This window comes from Xiphophorus couchianus, chromosome 7, assembly GCF_001444195.1.
Source record: "Xiphophorus couchianus chromosome 7, X_couchianus-1.0, whole genome shotgun sequence".
NCBI lineage: Eukaryota > Metazoa > Chordata > Actinopteri > Cyprinodontiformes > Poeciliidae > Xiphophorus > Xiphophorus couchianus.
This window is the reverse complement of record NC_040234.1, coordinates 16,893,981-16,915,547: the sequence shown is the minus strand read 5'-3', so window position 1 is coordinate 16,915,547 and position 21,567 is coordinate 16,893,981. Positions and strand designations below refer to the sequence as shown.

Below are 21,567 nucleotides of genomic sequence, written 5' to 3'. Positions count from 1 at the left end.
TTGTCATTAAAATTCATATCTTCTTTGGCCCGTGTTTACAAACCCAATTGGGAATATTAACATGTATAACTTGTAGAGAAAAGACCCTGTGTTCTTCCACTGCTGCTTTGGGTTCACATCACATTGAGGTCGAGTTTATTAATTATTCTCTTTTGGATCGGATGGATTACTGTATTTTCCGCACTATAAGGCGCACCTTCAATGAATGGCCTATTTTAAAACGTTTTCATATATAAGGCGCACCGCATTATAAGGCGCACTCTCAGCTTTTGAGAAAATTGAACGTTTTCAGGTGCGCCTAATAGTGTGAAAAATATGGTACATAAAAGGATCCTGATAAACACAGTATATGTACATGGTGTATTAACAAAAATAGCAACACAATCAAAACTAAAGACAAGATCTTTTAACTTTAATTCAATATACATTTTTAAAAGATACAGTTTTTGGTCGATAATTAAGATAATCTTATTCCCATTTAAAACAACTGACTGTGTATGTCAAATCTGGCCATTCAAACATGTTAACATTAAAATCTAACAGCAAGATTAAAAAAATAGTTTCAAAAAACCCCTAAAATTTCACTGTAAGATCTACAGCAGGGAGGAGTTTCTTAACCATTACCTAGCAACCAGTTCCTTTCCTGATCAAAACCAAGGTTTCAGAAGTCAAAACAGAAATAACTGTTTCTAAGAAAATAAGAACTGGAATAGATTAGGTAGAAAGGAGGCATCAGAAAGGTATTCTCTTTTAAACCTCTTGCAAAAAGTTAAACTCCATATGTTCATAGTGTTTATTAAGATCAGAAGTGAGCAAACAATGACATGTTTACATTAATCCACTGATCTGTACAGACTAATCAAAAGCTGATCCTGGGAGCGTTCCCTAGCTTAGGTCTCCAAGGGGACAATCTGCTACGTTTTGTGCATAAAGAAAACAGTTGCTTCAATTATATCACTGTTGATGATGAAGCATAAAAGTTTGAAGCTTTGAGGTAAATCTAGTTTCAAATTCAAGCCTCCAGTAACACATACACACACACGCCCACAAAAAAACCCAAGTTTCTCTCTTTCAGAAGTAATTTCCTGAAGTTTATCCAAGGAGGATTTAGAAATTGAAGGCATCTCTCTTCATTTAAATGTTTTTCTGCAATTTTATTACCACGCTATTTTATGCTCTTAGTCAACTTAAATTGGCATTTATTTTTAATTCAATACTAATTTGAATTGATTTTTTTTTCTTTTCAAAATAATGCATGCTTGTCACTTAGGATTTTTATTTTCTTTCCTAAACATATGTTTTAGCACATTTTGACCATACTATGTTTATTTGTATTTGTTGTGTTTCTTTATTTTCCTTTAATTATTAAGTTAACATTTATTTATGTCTTTATTTATTTATTTTTGTTTATGCATAATCCTGTTCTCTTCTCCTCAACATTACCTTGTTGATAAAAGGTCAGGAAATGGCAGACAAATTCACACATTATACCTTGAGACATTTTAAACTTTTTTCAGTCAGTTGTGAACTGTTCTCTTTAGAAGTTTCTCCATCTTTAGCTCTTGACTTCATGTTTTACCACAAATGAACACAACACTGCAAAACCTGCTACCACCCTACTGTATGCGCTTCACCTTTTTCACTCTTTTTGAATTCCTCATCTGGATATTATTAATGGTTGACAAAAGTGTGATATGTGATGTGATTTTAATTTCCATTAAATTAGTAATAGTAGTAATAGTAATAGTTACTTCAGCATGTTTATTTAAGCCAACATATAAATGTATTCCTGGCTTTACAGTCTCAATGATTTAGAAAGCGAAACTATTATTTTGTAGCATAATAGGAGTATGTCTGGTAGAATTTCCATAATATGGAAGGCACAGAAAAATGCCCGGAGATAATTTTGCCATTAAGTCAGATATTTTTCAGCATAATAGTCTTATAAGAGTGAAGCACAGTTAGTGTAATGAGTAAAGCGATGGGTGGCAAGAAGTTGTCAGGAGTGTGATTGTAGTGGACTCTATCTTTAGTAGCTTAGAGAAAACCAGCAGCAGTAGCAGAGTAACATCAAAGGGAACACTGCCTGAATCTATAACGGCTAAAGACTATATTGCTAAAATCGGTTTTTCATTACAGTATTACAAGCAAGTGTAATGTATTATAATGATTACCACTATGTGTTTTCTTGCTCATCTCTTTCGATAGAAGGTATCCTTTGCGATAGAAGGTATCCTTTGCCAGATGCTTCTGTGTTTGGCTGTCCCAGACTTAATTATTGACAACATATTGCTGCCAATCGCTTAGTGTACTCTGTTTTTATTTCCATGGAAAGTACCTCTTGCCCAATGATTCTGTCCAGCTGTTAATCTTGCCTGGATGAAGTCACTGACAGAGTAATTTATGCCATTAATGTATGCACTCTTTTTCTGTAGAAAGTACTCCAACCCCAGTAACACTACTTCTGTCTTTAATGGAAACTAACAAAAGAGCTTATGGTATGAATAACTTTGTGTACTTTTTTCTTTCCATGAAAAGTACTCCCAGTGATTTTGTGTTCAGCAGGGGGTTTTTTTTTGGGGGGGGGGGGTTCTGGATGAAGCCATTAACAGAGCTTTTGGTGCCATTAGCTTTCTGTTCTCTGTGTTTCTGTCAATGGAAAAAAAAATTGTCCTTGTCTAGTGATTATGTGATGAGCAATGTCTTTAGGCACTAAAGAGCTGTAGCTGTCATTCTCTATATACTCTTTTTTTTCTCTCTTAATAAAAGTTACTCTTAGCCAAATAATTATATGTTTATCTGTTCCTCTTTCTTAAATGAACCCACTGATATAACTATTGCAAACATTGACCACATATACTTTCTGTTTGTGGGTAGCTCTGCTACTTTCTGAATGAAGTCACTGACCAAGGCATTGTTGTCATTAATATTCTGCTTAGTACTTCTTTCCATAGAAGATACTCCTTGCCCAGTACTTCTGTTTCACAGTCTTTAGGAAGCAACTATGCATACCTTATTTTCCTTTCTATGCAAAGTTCGTGTGCCTCTTCCTGCAGAATACTTTTGCTGAAAGTCACTTTCTTTCTTTCTTTATTTTTTTTAAAGGGACTTTTCTTTTCATGGTCGCCACATGCCACTCCATGCAATTAGCTAGACTGTGTGCCATGCATGATATGATTGTATTAGATTAAATTAGATTGATTTGAACTAAGCTGTATTTCTTGTGAATATGTATAAATAAACTGAACAAAATTAAATTCACTTTAGCAGAAAGGTTTGGCCAACATAGAGTATGTCCCTTTTATTCATAAAAAGGAATATGTTTTCTCCACTCAGCCTTCATCAACCCATCCCCCACATCCTAACCCCAAAATCATTTCTCCAATACTTCACAGACAACTTCTTTCACCAACCATCAGCAAGTGTGAGTATCTTAACATCAGCCCAGACGGAATTGGGGTATATTAGCCTCAGGAACAGAACGTGAACTGAGGGCTAATATACCAAACCTTGCATCAGCAAAAAAGTAGGAAAACCCATTTTGAGTAAATTACATTCCCTTAAAAACCTAACATAACTCAAATGAAATCTGATTTACTACTGTTTATTTAGAAATCAGACTTCTTTAAACTTAAAGACAAGCTATTTTGTGCCAGAAGTCAGCATCAAAACAAATTCATGTTCACAGCCAGAGTGCTAAGTAGGCCACAGCATGGTATGTGACCCACGAGATGGTTCAATGGCCCATTTTTGTTCCCCAACCATCTGATACTCAGCCCGCTGAGGTGGAAACCTACCAGACTCAAACGGAGAGAACTAAAGCCTGTGGTATCAGTAACAAGGTGGAGCTTTTTGTTTGCTTCAAGAAAAGATGCATCCGATACAAAAAAATATATAGAATATAATATGTCAGACTTGATAATTGCCTGTTTTGTGAACCATGCAGCAATTTTTGCTAACCGCAGCAGAAGAGATTAAAATAAGGAACTAATCTTATGTCTTTTATATCTTTAAAAACTTAAGTAATAAGTTCAAACAAAACTCTTTTGAGATGGTGTTGACATTTTACAGCAGGTAGGTATGACAAGTAAACCTGTTACATTGAATTCTACTAAGATTTTTTGTTTGAGTGTAAGAAAACTCCTTAGAAAACAACTGTTTTAAATCTTTCTACCTTGAATCAAACTAGGGTCTGTAGAAAATATGCTCCACTGACTCCTCCTGTGGAAAACCCCACTGAGATCGTCATCTTGAGATAGAGGGCATAATGTGTGTTAAATTGAGCATGAATAAAGCATTCTGTTAGCAGTGTTCTTTTGCGACCCTCTCCTGGGCAACACATTCAGCTTGTTTCGATCCAACCTCCCTGAGTTTTTAAATTCACCATCACCATAACTCATCTGCATCATAACAGCCCCTCTGTGTCCTTTTAAAGCCGACTTACTGGAAGAGTAAAAATATGCATGCCTTGCTCTTGCTCTGAATTACTGGCACTGATTCACATGAAAACATTTCACAGTTAAACTAATTTTGGGGCTGCATAAAAATCTATCTTCTTTTGGAAGAGATTGTTTGTTCTGCATTACATGGTATCAGCCACACTTAGTCACATCCATAGTAAAGAATCCTCTGTAAAAGGCCTTAAAATAAATTGCTTGTTGCAGTCACATAATCTCAGTTCAGTGGTAGAAAAATGCAACTTGCTAAGAAATAACAGTTTTTTACTAAACAAATTTTGGCACAGTTATAGGAATGCATCCCTGTAAAATAAATTAACTTCAAGCAGTTGCTTAGTAAATAACTCACTTTTTTGACTGATTTATAATATATTCACACCGGCCCTGTTTGGTCTGCTTTCATTAAACTCTAGGTTGTATGCCTTGAAAGTCCAGTTCTTTTACACAGTTGCAAATACACCACCAAACTCTGATGCAGACCAAAACAAAAACAAAATCAATAAATAAACTGCCTAATAGCCCATGTCTCGGTTTGGTTGAAGTGAACTCTGGTGCAGTTTGAATATTTATGTGAATGTAAGTGGAAAGGAGACCAGTCCAAAAACAGGAAGCAAGCTATAGCCCAAGGCATTCTGGGTAAATACAACCAAAACAAATGCCTGAGCGGGAGAAATTGGTCAAAGACCAAAGAGAAATCCAAGTCTGATGCTACTCCATTTTTGTTTACATTTTGTGAAGAAGGAAGTTGTGCTCAGTGTCTTCTTTAGAGGTTTTTGTGTCGTTTCCTTCAGTGACTCTTGGTGGACCTGTGTCTATCTTGCCATCACTCACAGTGAGCATGATGTAAAAGAGGTCAGAAATCTTCTAAGCTGTGTTAAAGAACTGCTGCAGGGGATTGCATCAAGAGTTCACCAAGTTCTCATAATTTAGTGAACATTAAATAGTAGCAGCTTATAAACCATGTTTACTTTTGTCCTACCGTGACAAAAGTAAACATGGATTTTTTCTCAATAGAAATTTAATCTTTTCTCAACATAATCAACTAAACTGATTTCAACCTTTCAACCTTTAAAAGTGAACAAGAAAACATTTTGACAGCAGGTTCTTGAAGGTGGACTTAAATGTTTCATAAACCTGATTTGCCTCATTGCAGAATGACATGGTACTTTCAAAGCCTGGTGTCGGTGAACTGCTTATAAAAGGAGATGTGACAGAACCTGTTTGAAGACCGGAGGGTTGAAAGATTACAAATATGTTTCCGAACAAGAACAAAAACATATTAGTGTTCTGATCCAAACTACATTATATATTGCAAATGGCAACCTTTAAATGGGATTTAACAGCATACCACGGGAAAGACCATTCACCATGGACAAGGAGAAGTACCTTTCTGCACCCAGCTATGCTGCAAATGGCTTAGAAGGACTTGTTCATTCTTAAGAGTCCCAGTAGTACAGATTGCCAGCTTCATAGTCAAGCTCCTGAGACCTGATCAGCAGCATTGCTGGACACAGAACAGTTTTCTCATTACGATCTGAGAGCACCCTTCCATATTCACCACAGGAATGTTGGGTGAAACTGAGCCACCTGTTAATCATTTCCAGGGATGAGACTGGTGCACATATGTGTTTTTTCTCACTTCACCATCAAATCCAGACACCAAAACCTCCATTCCAAGCTTTTTTTGAATAACTGAATACACAAATCTTTAAAAAGCAGCCAAATTGTGTTATCGGATTACTTCATTTTTACAGTAAAAATCTCTGTAGTTTCTAGCATACAAAAATGTGCCTTTTTAAGTCCCAACCCACCCTTTACATGTCCCACTGTTGTCAATAGAAAATCCAAAATTACACATGCATAAAGTATAATTTTAACTTTGCACACAAATCTATGTGTGATGCTTTTATTTTTGAAAGCTACTGCAGTGGTTTAACACTTGTTGGTTAATGTTATGAAACCAGACACTGCATGCTGAAGATATTCAGACAGATGGATCAAGGCTCACTGCAGTAAATAGCCACACCTGACACATATAGTAGTCCCCTTGATGCTAAATTCTAGCGTCAAGTTTAGTACTGAAAGCAATACTAATACAATTCAATTTCTGAGCATGATATAGCTAATGTATTAATTGTTTTTATTTATTCTTATGTTCTAACTGATTACATCTTGAATTAAGATTATCAGACTAAGCATGAAATGTAAAAGAACCAGTGTTGCACCCTTAAAAAGAACTAAAAAAACTCAAAGGTCTTCGCTTTTGTGCAACTTTATTAAACAAAATCCACGGTTCGAGCATACAACGTGTGTAGTTTTCTCTCTTTTTTTGTATATCCACAGGTCATGAACGTTTTACTCCCATCATGCATTGTGTCTTTCTTAAAGGGGTATTATCATAACAGAAATCTATGAAATAAAAAATAATAAAGTAGTCTAATTTAACATTATCACGTTCTTAACATACTGTATTTCCAGGGCTCTACACCAGCACTATTTTAACTTTTGTAATTTTATTCCTAGACGTCACTTCCATTTACAGCATGATCATATTAGATGCCACTATGTTTCATTAGTCAGTTGTATTCATTACTGTAGCCAGCAGCTAAGAAAATTATGTTGATTTTAATCTCAAAAATATTTTTAGTATAGCTGAGATGAACTAATGATTCTGTCTTTAACAACAATTATGGCTGTTAATGTGACCTTTCAGAAAAAAAATCGAACATCTCTGCACTACAAGCCGTAGCATTAAGAAAATGTTACACAAAGAGAAGTAAAAATAAATTTATCAGGAGCTATTTTCAGCAGTGGATTACTTTGTTGGTCGGAGTAATCAGGACAACTACTTAAAATAAATTGCAATGCAACAATTTATCTCAAAGCAGAAGCAAATTATCCACCCTGCTTGTTTTATGTTTATCCATTCAGATAAAATAATTTTTTTTTTTTTTTTCATTTAAAGTATTACCAGTCTAAAGAAAGTTCTCATTCGCATTTAGAATCTAATTTGGATTTGACTTTCCTTAATCCATGCAACTAGCTTAAACCATTGTGTCTAAATTTGGATCACAGTGAGAAGACGGTAAATCCCTTTAAGTCCTGAAACAGTGAATGAAAATATTTGCTTCTTCTAACTATAAAATAAACAATCTTTTTCTCTTCTGCACCTGTCTCTTTTCATCTGATGCCTAAGAAAACAAAACATTTTATAGTTGATGTCTCACACAACTGCGTAGTAAAAACTAAGTCATCGTGCTATTTAAAGTTTCCCAAAGAGTGCCAGGACAACACAGTTCAAAATCAAGACCGACAGGAAGATTAGAAAGCACCGAACAGACAGGAAAACTGACATTACTCTAAAAGGATCCCTTCATCCATGCAACTTTCAGTTGCCATGCCAACCTGTTACCAGTCTGCTGCAGCCAAGATGAAAATGGAAACATTGCAGTAATGGAAAGTCTGATTCCTGTATTAGTGCTGCCACAAAAAAAAAATACAAAAAAATAAAAATAAAAAAACTGGCCAAATTAGTAGAACAGCGACTCACCGAGACGTCAAAAACCTCTTCCGTGTCATCCAACATACGGACCGTGACAGTGACATGTCGTCCAGGGGGCATGGCCGGGGGCTTGTGGCCTGGGTCCAATGTACTGATGCCAAGAGTCTCAGGGGCTCCAAGACGCTGACCTGCTCCAGAAGACAGGTTCTCTGGGTCTGGCTCTGCCATGGTGCTCTGGGATGTTCACTGCAAAAACTGCATCAAAGCAAAGATACAGAGGCAATCAGCTGGCATTTAAACCATGTGTTGTTCACATCATTGATAGTGTGGGTTCTAATTAAAATAAGGAATCATTACCATCCTGAGAAAAGGCGTCCTGGTATATGCTATATTTGCACTCAGCACTAATGGCTCATAATTGTTGCCTGTGGGAGTCTCATCTACAGCATGAGAAAAAAAAAAGATTCTAGGATGTTCTTAATTTCAAGGAATAGATCACTCGTAATTTAATCTGACAAATGAACCACAGAGCTAGAGGGTAAAATCACAGAGTCAGTGATTTTACCATGACTTTGTGATCGAATATCGATTTGATTTTCTGAATCGATATTCAGAAAAATCATACAAGCAAGGCACGGCAAAAAACAGTCACATGAGTTTTATCAGGTCTCAAGGGCAACATGTCAGATGTAAATATGCAGCTGGTGATGCGAACTGAGAGTGTGGTGAATGAAGAGTAATCTGAGAGCAGAGAACGAAACTGCGAATGAGAAACACCCTGCTTGAGAAAATTCAAAGGTAACCATGCAAAATGAACAAATATTCTCTTGTTTAGAAATAGAATAAAACAGTTTTTAAATTATTAAAATCCATCAATATGTAGACCAATTCCAGAGAAGATAAAATGTTTAAAAATAGCTTTTCAAGGTTTTCTGTGAATGTCCGCCACATAAAATGGGATTAAGCAAATGGCTTCTCTTCCAATTTCAAGTGAGAAGGACATTAGCCTCATCACCAAATGATTATGAATTGACTTTGGAAATGGGTTGACACATGACATCAAACTATCCAACTGTATAGCCACAGGCAGATCCACACAAGGCCCATAACCATTCAAAGATCTGGCATTCCAACAAACTGAGATCATTCTGAGACCTTACCAAGTGGAAATAATGAAGCACCACAGATAGTGGGCAGCTGTTCAGGCACCACAGAGGTGAGTGACCGCTGCCAAGTAACGACTAAAAGCTGAATCAGGCATTTCAAATGGAGAAGATTATGTAATAAGAGTATGTGGACAAATCAAGCCATGAGAATATTGTTGGATAGATACTAAATTCTGTCCAGGTATGGATAGCTTCACTATAATGTATAGTGGTTTTGCTGTCAAGCAGACCATAACTTCTTCTCTTTTGAGACATATATGAAGGTAAAAAAAAAGAAACTTTGAAAGAGGGATGCAATTTAAACCAAAGATAGAAAAAAAAAAGACAAAAACAAAATGTTTTCATATGTTCTCATTGTATGTCTTATGTGTTGTCGCCAAAGCAGTGCATTCTTAATGGGTGGGTAGATCTTATCTATAATAAACAAACATATCCCTGACCATGATGTGTTGTCTTACAGACAACATACTCCATCTACACTCTGCAGGGAGCTATATCTAACACTATCAATGTGGATGTAATTTGTGAAAAGAAACACACTTTAATTCAAATCTGCTAATTTATTATGTCTGACCCTTAACCGACCATCACTCCACAGCTCTTGCCTTGATTTCTGGCAATTGATTTGAATTTTGCCTCTAAATTCCCGACTTGTGTGACCTGTACATGGCTTGAAACCAGAGACCCCTTCACACAATGCAGTAGTGAAACAGAGGCAAGGAAAAGAGTAGACAGTGATTATTTCAGCCAACACATGCCCTCCCTCGCAGACAGTATCATGAATCAACTGGTCAGGAGTTCTGCGTGTTCAATCTGAGTGCCTAACTCAAGTCCCAACAAAAACACAGAACAGGCACCATTTGTGCAGCTGGCACTAAAACACAAGTCACTCAGTGTACAATACCAGGCGGACGTTTACAGACAGGGTGACCTCGCTGCCTTTGAACAAGTTTGCTTGAAATTCCCCACATATGTGCTATGTGGAGCTGGGTTTTATAACAGTGGCTCCTCTGTGTGCAAGGGGCCCCTCCAGTGCACAGCTGGAAACCTTTAGTGACAGCTGAATGGCCAGAGGCTGCAGCCTGATACAGCCAGTTGTCCACCTGAAAGAAGCTGCATAACAAAACAACCAAAAAAGGGTCAATTTCCTCTTGTGCTCTGCAACAGATCCTGATATGTGGGTGTGGCTGGATTTGCCGAAGTTCCAAATGTTAGGGGGTAGTGTATGGTGATTAAGTGGAAGGATTGAAAGCCGACTGGAAACATGCATGATGCACTTCTTGTGAAAACGACTGCCTCTCCTGACTCATCTCTCACAGTCTTGACACCCTGACAGTAATGTGGGTTAACAGAGCAGAGGCTGCAGTAATCCTCATGGCATTATCACCAGCAGCTACAGAACATATGACATTAATACACTGCCCGGACTCACCTGGACACGCACTGTGGAAACTAAGCTGGCAGATCACATTTGCACACTTCCTGGTGAGGTATTGATCATTTAAATGTCACGGTGATCCACGAATCAAATTACGGAGAGGAAACCTGAGCGATTGCTGCTGCGTCTGATGAGGAAAATTCGTGCAATGCAATCCACACTGCAAGACAGAGAGGACAGGACCCAAAATCCACTGGATCACGAAAAGACACGGGAAAGATACTCCCAAGACTTAACCCGAATCTCATCAAACAAGTTCAATCACTTCCCTAAAACAGAGCAACACTGAAGGACTTGCGCTGCACGATTCTTACCCCTTCTTCTCTTTTCTGGCTAAAACGGGCTTGACCAAGCCAAACTATTTCCCGCAGCTGAAATGAAGATATTACATCCACGTCCGGGCGCACGGAGAGAAAATGTGAATCCCAAGGGAGTTTTTAAATGCGGTTTGCCCCGCAGCAGAGGCTCTCTGCGGTCGCCATGACGGCCGTCTGAGCGAGTGAGCCGCTGAGAGAGACGGGATTTCGCCAAAGCGAGTGGCGAGCAGGATCTTCTCCCGTTGGTTCTTACTCAGACAATGAAGGAGGTGCTGCACCTCCACCTTCTGACACGAACCAGGAACTCTGGGGAGGAACAACAGCACCATCTAGTGGCCTGTGCAGCAGCAACACACCTCTTGCAAACGTGTTTGGTGGGCATGTTAAAATGGTTCATTTTTACACTATATACAGGAATAAGATGGGGCACAAAATGTGGAGTTAATATAAAAGTAATGTAGTGTAAGCGAAATAAATTAAACATACATATTTTTCATGAGAAATAAAGAAAGAAATGGTAAATGTCACTTTTAGAATGACGAGCTACAAATTGTGAGAATTATCTGTTGTAGAAATTGAACACTAAATAAACTTGTCAGTGTCCATGTAAATGTATCCCAGTGTAAACCCTGCACCCATGGATCTTGCTTTTTGAGAAAGTAGAAACACAGACATGTAAGGGCAAAACATCAAGGGACCATTTGCATAACTTTGTGCAGGTCCTACCTTTTTGTTGGCTGCTCTTTTTGAGCTTGTTTTCCTGCCTGATGTTTTTTTAAAATAATCTCTAAGGAAGTTTGTGTCTTTTGTTATTTTTTGTTTGAGGGGATTTTCAGTTGTTCCTTGTTTTGCATCTTCTTGCAGAATCTCTCGTTTTTCCTGTTTTTGTAATTACATTGCCTCGTTTTGCTGTAGTTTACTTTTCTTTATCAACATTTCAATCAGTGGGTCAGGTCCTGTTGTCCCAGGCTTGCAGCCAATGGTGTCATAGGAGGATTTTTAAAAGTCTTCCGTGACTGGATCCACCCATTACCGCAACTTCTCTCTGATTCTGATAGTAAGCCAGTAAGTGGGGTGATACTGATTTCATAGTACCTGTGACTGTATTATGTAATTATTGCTCAGTGTTTACCGCTGCTTTCATTTTTTATGGAGAGTGGGAGGTCTTTGTGGCTCATATTTCATAACTGTGCTCAGGGACAAGGAATGGTAAACTCTGTTTTTTTTTATGTTCGTCACCCGCCTTCTCACTGGCAGAAAAAGTGTCCCTACACATTCAGTTGTGTGGGACAGAAGGAGGAGAAATCTCAGTTGGTGTCTTGGCAGCTTCACAGGCCCTCTGGAGGTTCTTTCTTGGAAGTGAAGCAATGATGAACATAAAAGTGTGAAAATGAATGGGGTGAGGAAAACAGAGATGATGCTGGCTTGGATTACTTATGTAAGCAGTCAAGATCTGTTCTCACTGATCATGGCCAGTAAGATCTGGCCATGATCAGTGAACATGGCCCCAGTATCATGAATCAACTGGTCATCAGTTTTGCGTGTTCAATCTGAGTGCCTAACTCAAGTCCAAACAAAAACACAGAACAGGCACCAATTGTGCAGCTGGCACTAAAACACAAGTCACTCAGTGTACAATACCAGGCAGATGTTTACAAATGGGGTAACCTCGCAAACAAGGTATTGGTATTGCTAATTTTTTACCAAGTGTCAGAAATAAGTGTTTTTTTGACACTTATATAGTCAAAAAAAATCTATTTCATAAACCACTGATCAAGAAGGAAAGGAACAAGTATTTACTTGGAGAACATTTGTTTTCTGTGGTTGCCATGACAAATTTCTGTGAAAATTCCCCACAGGACTGTATTAAAATGATTTCCAGAAGTATTAACACCGCTTCAATTTTTTGAGAAGTTTAAGCATCTTGGTGTCTTCACTAGGTGCTATTGTCTGTTGTGGTGAAGAAAGTGCTCAGACAAAAACCAAGGCTCTTAGTTGACCTAATTTACCTGTGTTTGACCCACCACTATTGTCATGTAATATGAACCATGACCAAAAGAAGATCATAATTACAATTGGCTGAACTCAGCTTCCTCCACAGGGTGGCCAGTCTCAGTTTTAGATGTGAGGAGCTCCATCACCTGTGGGGGACCTCAAAATAGAGCTGCTGTTTCTCGTCATCGAAGAGATCAGTGGATGTGGTTTAGCCACCTCCTCAAGATGCTTTCTGGATGCCTCTCCTCAGATATTCTAGGTGCGTCCCACCAGGAGGAGACACTGCGGAAGATCCAAGACTCGCTAGACGGACTACCCATGCAGCCTGGAAATGCATTGAGATACCTCAAAATCTGTGGCCTGAGATTTTGAGGTTACAAAAATCTCAGGCCACACAGCAGAATGTAGTATTCTACATTCTGGTCATAAAATGTAGAATACTACATTCTATGGCGACAACTGAAAGGTGTCATTATGTAGATTAATGTCTGGGTCAACATATTTAACATGTTAAGGTTAAATATATATATATATATATATATATATATATATATATATATATATATATATATATATTTTAATGAAGCTGTCCCTATCTCAACACTTGGTACTGTAAATGGTCTGAATATATTACATTTCTAAACTAGTACCACCATAAATATCTTGCATTTGACATGAACAGCCAAAGGTCTTGCACTTACAGTGGATGTTTGCAGGGGGCATTTTTGCTGTTATAATTTTACATGAAGTAGCTAACAAGTATGCCATTGTGGTCTCATTTATTAAAACAAGGAAGGGCACCTGTCTGAAGTCATGACTACCAAACAGTAGGGCCAGCTGTTTCAAAAATAAGTCATTTCTATTCAGGACTGGCCCAAGCCTCCATGGGGCCCTAAGCGAAATTTAGTTTTGGGGCCCTCTAGTTCTGCTAACAATGTGGACTGGTTGCAATCAGCAGTCCGATCATTAGATCATTCACACACCTACTATAAACTTATTGCATCTCTGTTGGCAGTTCTGTTTACATTATATACATGTATAATATAGGATACATTTATTGGCCAACTGATTTATCGACCAGTTGATTTATGGGCGTCGATTTCCTTAATTTTGGGGGACCGTGATTGGCCGATACTTACATATGAAGCTGATATTATCCCCTGATCTTATCTTTGTCAGCAAAGGTTTAAAAATCAGTCTCTGTCCTCTTCTGCCCCACCAGGTCAGGTCTGCACGTTTACAGTTAAGAATATTCACCCCACTGTTACCAACTCAGTGACTTTCTTGCTATATTTAGCAACATTGCAGACAAAAACAAATTCATATCAGCCAAAATCAAAATCGGCAGGTCAAGCTTTTTAAAGATCGGTAACCAGGGATCGGCCAGAAAACTGCAATCGGTGCAGCCCTACACACATATTCATGACATTCTTCGATTAAATTAATTTCTCTTTGGCGTTACTCCAATAGCTAAAATTTCTCAAGGGAGTCTTTCTCCCTTGAGAATGTGGATTGGTACTGGACTGATTCAAATGATTTTAACAGAAGTTTAACATAACTTAGAAGTTGATGTAAAAATAATGTTTGTTTTAGCCACAAAGTGATTATGCTCAGCAGCAAACAACATATCCCTAACCACAGCATAAAGTAGCTCATCAATGTAGCAGCTATGCAGTCTGATGTAAAAACATTTTTGTTAGACAATGTCAAACATTGAGAAGTTTTAATTATTGTCATCTAACGTTATCAAACACGGCGCTTTGAAGCCAAAAGTACCTCAGAAATATACAGAGCCAACCATGAGAATCTACTCACTTAAAGTTTAAACTCAGTTTCACAAACGGTGTAGCATAAATGTTTCACTGTTGAACTGGACCGTTCTAGGTGGCTATCAAGCTAATTTTATATTAGCAGCTTTACAAATCTTTTACATCACATTACCAAAGCACATTAAAACACACCATTATCTATTCTTCCTCTTCATTTTCTCCCTCCCTGAAGTATAAGTCCTTTCTTGAGACATTGTTTTGCTTACTTAACTTCTGACCGGAGCTTTGGACGTTTGGATGCGCACTGCACATTGCACTGCAGCTCATGTTACCGGCGAAGCATGCGGTACCTACCGCGGCCACCAGAGGCCCCCAAGAGCTTCTTTTGTTTTTCTTTTTATCCATAAAGTAATGATTTCTACATACATTATAAAATATTATATAATATTATTGTAAAAACAAATCACTTCATAGTGAAATTGTGTGTTTTTGATATTATAATGACATAGAAATTATTACACATATATGTATATACAGTACAGACCAAAAGTTTGGACACAACTGTGTGTCCAAACTTTTGGTCTGTACGCAATACAGACCAAAAGTTTGGACACACTTTCTCATGAGAAGGTGTGTCCAAACTTTTGGTCTGAACTGGACAACCACTGGACAACCACTGATTCTGGTTGTGCCACTCCAAAACACCGTGCTAGAAACCCCCTAATTCTTTCTGCAAAGCCCTTTTCCTTTACTTTTTCAGCAATTTGTGGCTATAGAATGTAGTATATTCTTGGATATATACTGATTCTGGTTATATATATATACATATATATATATATATATATGTACAGTACAGACCACAAGTTTGGACACACCTTCTAATTCAATGGGTTTTCTTTATTTTCATGACTATTTATAAGGCAAGAAATCCCACTTATTAACCTGACAGGGCACACCTATGAAGTGAAAACCATTTCAGGTGACAACCTCTTGAAGCTCATCAAGAAAATGCAGAGTGTGTGCAAAGCAGTAATCACAGCAAAAGGTTGCTACTTTGAAGAAACTAGAACAAAAGGAGAATTTTCAGTTGTCTTACACTTTTTTGTTTAGTGCATATTTCCACATGTGTTATTCATAATTTTGATGCCTTCAGTGTGGATCTGCAATGCCAATAGACATGAAAATAAAGGAAACTCATTGAATTAAAAGGTGTGTCCAAACTTTTGGTCTGTACTGTATATACAGTATATATATATATATATATATATATACATATATATATATATATATATATATATATATATATATATATGTATATATATATATATATATATATAAATCAACCCTGGGCCCCTAAGCGGCGGTTTAGTTTGCTTAAGCCTTGGGCCGGCCCTGCTTCTATTTGTATGTCTAGTTAATTATATAGGCCCTACAGTCTTTCTTAAAACTAAATAACTAAATAAATCTTGCAAATAGGTCAAGTTTTCAGGTCTACTCTTGAATGTCTGCTGTTCCCCACTGTTAGCAAAGTTGAATGAAAGAAAAAAAAACTCTTCTGTGGAGAAATGTGTATTTAAGGATTTGCACAAGAACAGTTTTCTAGCTTTTTCTCTTTTTGGTTGCTAGGTAGCACACGCATCACTGGCAGCAGAACACATCAGTTCTTTGTGTCCATTCTGTGCCTTTGATGGTGATGATGCAATAGCTTCTCTGTATGTGCAAAATTCCACTAAGTGAACATCTAGTTGGAGGTGAGTTTAGTGAGTGGAGAGAAGTGCAGCGATTTTAAGAGAGAAAAGTGAAGTTTTCTGACCAGAGTTCATTGGGAAAAAAAACTTGCCGCGATTTTAAGAGAGTAAAGTGAAGTTTTCTGACCAGAGTTCATTGGAAAAAAAACTTTCAGAGTCACAATGGCAGAAAATAGAGAATTTTACCTTGAAAATGAGGTTTTTAACCGCGAGGAGTTTAGAGCCAGCATGCTTAATTTTCTTCAAGAGCTAACCAATGATGAGATGGTGTGTTTGAGTTCAGGGAGTCTCCATGAGCAAACAAAACACAGAATTATGGAGTTGGTGCAAGGATATGTTACACCTGTAATTGACCACATTTTAAAAAAATTGGCACAGAAAGACAGTCGGACACCAGTAAGCCCTGATGTTGTCAACCAGTTTATGTACGATGAGGTATCCAAAAATATACTACATTCTATGGCCACAAATCCACAAATTGCTGAAAAAGTAAAGGAAAGGGGCTTTGCTGAAAGAATTAGGGGGTTTCTAGCACGGTGTTTTGGAGTGGCACAACCAGAACCAGTGGTTGTCCAAGAAATACATGAGCATAGGAAATGGTCAGAAATATTCATCCCCCTTGGCATGAAGTCTTCTGAGGAAGAAGAAACTAGTTCTTGTAAAGAATTGGATTCCCAACAGGAAACTGAAGAGGACACCTGTAGAGATGTCCATCATCACAGAAGTCGCGTGATTGTCACCAAAGAAGGAGACATTGAGATCGCAAGCATCTACAGCTTTCAGGAGGACGAGGCAATGGAGAAAGAAATGATTTATGCAGGACCTCCATCAAAGTGTGCAAAACTAAAGAAGTACTTTCAAAAGAATTTTGGTTTAACTTGTGGAAAAGTTCCACTATCTACATCAGATGTCCCAGAAGTATTACACACCAAGATCAAATCAGCAGAATACGCTCCTCCTTATGTGCAGTCTGAGGAACCATGGAAACCTCATTTCACTGAAGAGATTGATTCCCAGGATGAATACAAAGAAGACTATGAAGAGGAAGAGCATGAAGGTTTATTTTCTGAATCCTTTCTTCGTTACATTTACTCAAGAAGTAACCTGAATGTCACCACAGATGAAGATGAAGATTCTGAGGACACAGATATTCTTGACATCTTTATGGGCGAAGAGGTATTTCCATCAAAAACAATGTGGCAAATGACTTCTTTGCCTGAAATGTTCGGTAAAAGAACATCAAGGGTTTCACCTGCTAGGTCATCAGTAGACACATTTCCAAGACAGTTTGTCCCAGAGGCATTGCTGCCTCAGAAGATACCGACGGTATCTTTTGAGTGTCCAGTTGGAGACAAAAAGGCAGAAAAATCTAAAATGGCTGTGAAAGTGCTCATTCGAAAAATAATTTCTCACACCATAAATAAATCAGGATACATGTGCAGGCGAAATGTTTCCAACTTGATTGAAGAGCAGCTGTTTAAAAAAATTTGGTCAGAAGTTCAAGGAAAACTTTCTGACATTGACCCAGAAAGAATTGAAAACTGTGATACAGCTATTTATAAAGACCTCTGTAAAATGTTCAAAAGACGCTCGTGCAATCTGTTGGACTATTTGTACTTAGACAGAGAACCAAGTCTTTATCATGACAATGTGGTATCCTGTGTCAAAACGCACCTCTTGAATCTGAAGAACTCTACCAAATCCAGAACATTATGGAATTAATGGACATAGTACATAAGAACTTAACTGCAACCATTCCACATTAATCTAGTTCAAAACAGCACCTGCAAAATCATGGACATTGTAGATGGTTAAAATTTCATTCTACAAATTCGTGGGTTTTCTCCGGGTGCTCCGGGAACCCCCTTTACACATAAAGAACACGCACGCGCACAAAAATTTGTATTTTTTTAACCAAACCTTAATGAGAAATAAACACTTACCTACAGTTTACTTTAAAAAGTGAGTTTTGTTATTTGAACACAAATTGTCACAATCTACACATGTATCTATATATACATTTATATATCTGATCTATATCTTTACATCTATAAAAGTATAGATGTATATACATAGTTTCTATCTATCTATCTATCTATCTATCTATCTATCTATCTATCATCTTCCAGGCAACAATCATTAGATCAAAGTTTGAGGAACTGATGATGGACAATTACAAGGATACAGATAGGGACAGGCATGCTGAAGATGCCTGATGGAAGTGATGTGCTGGTAACCTCTCCTTCCTAGTTTAGGATTTTTTTTAATAACATTTCGTGAAGGGATTTTATCTTTCTGGCAACGATCCTTAGATGAAAGTTTGATGTACTGATCATGGACATTTACAAGGATACAGATAGGGACAGAAATGCTGAAGATGCCTGATGGAAGTGATGTGCTGGTAACCTCTCCTTCCTAGTTTAGGATTTTTTTAATGAAGACATGCAGATAGGGACAATCATGCTGAAGATGCCTGATGCCTGGTTTAGGATTTTTTCAATGACCACACATTTGACGAATGGATTTTAACTTCCTGGCAATGATCAGTAGATCAAAGTTTGAGATACTGATCATGGACATTTACATGGATACAGATAGGGACAGGCATGCTGAAGATGCCTGATGGAAGTGATGTGCTGGTAACCTCTCCTTCCTAGTTTAGGATTTTTTTAATGAAGACATGCAGATAGGGAATATCATGCTGAAGATGCCTGGTTGCTGGTTTAGGATTTTTTCAATGACCACACATTTGATGAAGGGATTTTATCTTCCTGGCAATGATCAGTAGAACAAGGTTTGAGATACTGATCATGGACATTTACATGGATACAGATAGGGACAGGTATGCTGAAGATGCCTGATGGAAGTGATGTGCTGGTAACCTCTCCTTCCTAGTTTAGGATTTTTTTAATGAAGACATGCAGACAGGGAATATCATGCTGAAGATGACTGATGCCTGGTTTAGGATTTTTTCAATGACCACACATTTGACGAAGGGATTTTATCTTCCTGGCAATGATCAGTAGATCAAAGTTTGAGATACTGATCATGGACATTTACAAGGATACAGATAGGGACAGGCATGCTGAAGATGCCTGATGGAAGTGATGTGCTGGTAACCTCTCCTTCATAGTTTAGGATTTTTTAAATGAAGACATGTAGATAGGGACAATCATGCTGAAGATGCCTGATGCCTGGTTTAGGATTTTTTCAATGGCCACACATTTGGCGAAGGGACTTTATCTTCCTGGCAATGATCAGTAGATAAAAGATTGAGATACTGATCATGGACATTTACAAGGATACAGATAGGCACAGGCATGCTGAAGATGCCTGATGGAAGTGATGTGCTGGTAACCTCTCCTTCCTAGTTTAGGATTTTTTTTAATAACATTTCATGAAGGGATTTTATCTTTCTGGCAACGATCCTTAGATGAAAGTTTGATGAACTGATCATGGACATTTACAAGGATACAGATAGGGACAGGCATGCTGAAGATGCCTGATGGAAGTGATGTGCTGGTAACCTCTCCTTCCTAGTTTAGGATTTTTTTTAATAACATTTCGTGAAGGGATTTTATCTTTCTGGCAACGATCCTTAGATGAAAGTTTGATGTACTGATCATGGACATTTAAAAGGATACAGATAGGGACAGGCATGCTGAAGATGCCTGATGGAAGTGATGTGCTGGTAACCTCTCCGTCCTAGTTTAGGATTTTTTTAATGAAGACATGCAGACAGGGAATATCATGCTGAAGATGACTGATGCCTGGTTTAGGATTTTTTCAACGACCACACATTTGACGAAGGGATTTTATCTTCCTGGCAATGATCAGTAGATCAAAGTTTGAGATACTGATCATGGACATTTACAAGGATACAGATAGGGACAGGCATGCTGAAGATGCCTGATGGAAGTGATGTGCTGGTAACCTCTCCTTCCTAGTTTAGGATTTTTTTTAATAACATTTCATGAAGGGATTTTATCTTTCTGGCAACGATCCTTAGATGAAAGTTTGATGTACTGATCATGGACATTTACAAGGATACAGATAGGGACAGGTATGCTGAAGATGCCTGATGGAAGTGATGTGCTGGTAACCTCTCCTTCCTAGTTTAGATTTGTTTTAATGAAGACATGCAGATAGGGACAATCATGCTGAAGATGCCTGATGACTGGTTTAGGATTTTTTCAATGACCACACATTTGACGAAGGGATTTTATCTTCCTGGCAATGATCAGTAGATCAAAGTTTGAGATACTGATCATGGACATTTACATGGATACAGATAGGGACAGGCATGCTGAAGATGCCTGATGGAAGTGATGTGCTGGTAACCTCTCCTTCCTAGTTTAGATTTTTTTAATGAAGACATGCAGATAGGTACAATCATGCTGAAGATGCCTGGTTGCTGGTTTAGGATTTTTTCAATGACCACACATTTGACGAATGGATTTGAACTTCCTGGCAATGATCAGTAGATCAAAGTTTGAGATACTGAACATGGACATTTACATGGATACAGATAGGGACAGGCATGCTGAAGATGCCTGATGGAAGTGATGTGCTGGTAACCTCTCCTTCCTAGTTTAGGATTTTTTTAATGAAGACATGCAGATAGGGAATATCATGCTGAAGATGCCTGATGCTTGGTTTAGGATTTTTTCAATGACTACACATTTGGCGAAGGAATTTTATCTTCCTGGCAATGATCAGTAGATCAAAGTTTGAGATACTGATCATGGACATTTACAAGGATACAGATAGGGACAGGCATGCTGAAGATGCCTGATGGAAGTGATGTGCTGGTAACCTCTCCTTCCTAGTATAGGATTTTTTTAATGAAGACATGCAGATAGGGAATATCATGCTGAAGATGCCTGATGCTTGGTTTAGGATTTTTTCAATGACCTACACATTTGCGAAGGGATTTTATTCTTCCTGGCAATGATCAGTAGATCAAAGTTTGAGATACTGATCATGGACATTTACAAGGATACAGATAGGGACAGGCATGCTGAAGATGCCTGATGGAAGTGATGTGCTGGTAACCTCTCCTTCCTAGTTTAGGATTTTTTTAATGAAGACATGCAGATAGGGAATATCATGCTGAAGATGCTTGGTTGCTGGTTTAGGATTTTTTCAATGACCACACATTTGACGAAGGGATTT

The 21,567-nt window shown here is 37.9% G+C and overlaps 1 protein-coding gene across 2 annotated transcripts in view; it reads right to left on the bottom strand.

Annotated features, from left to right (window-relative positions):
- Positions 1-11,137, bottom strand: part of LOC114147682 (FERM, ARHGEF and pleckstrin domain-containing protein 1-like) — a 60,458-nt gene extending 49,321 nt beyond the window's left edge. The window contains exons 1-2 of one of the 2 annotated variants that reach the window (XM_028022240.1): positions 10,878-11,137; positions 8,008-8,214 (exon numbers count right to left, since the gene is read on the bottom strand). In XM_028022240.1, the coding sequence (XP_027878041.1) occupies positions 8,008-8,187 (180 nt within the window). In that variant the 5' untranslated portion in view covers positions 8,188-8,214; positions 10,878-11,137. The remainder of the gene's footprint in view (positions 1-8,007; positions 8,215-10,877) is intronic. The other variant, XM_028022239.1, reaches the window with a different exon arrangement.
- Positions 11,138-21,567: the final 10,430 nt, after the last annotated feature.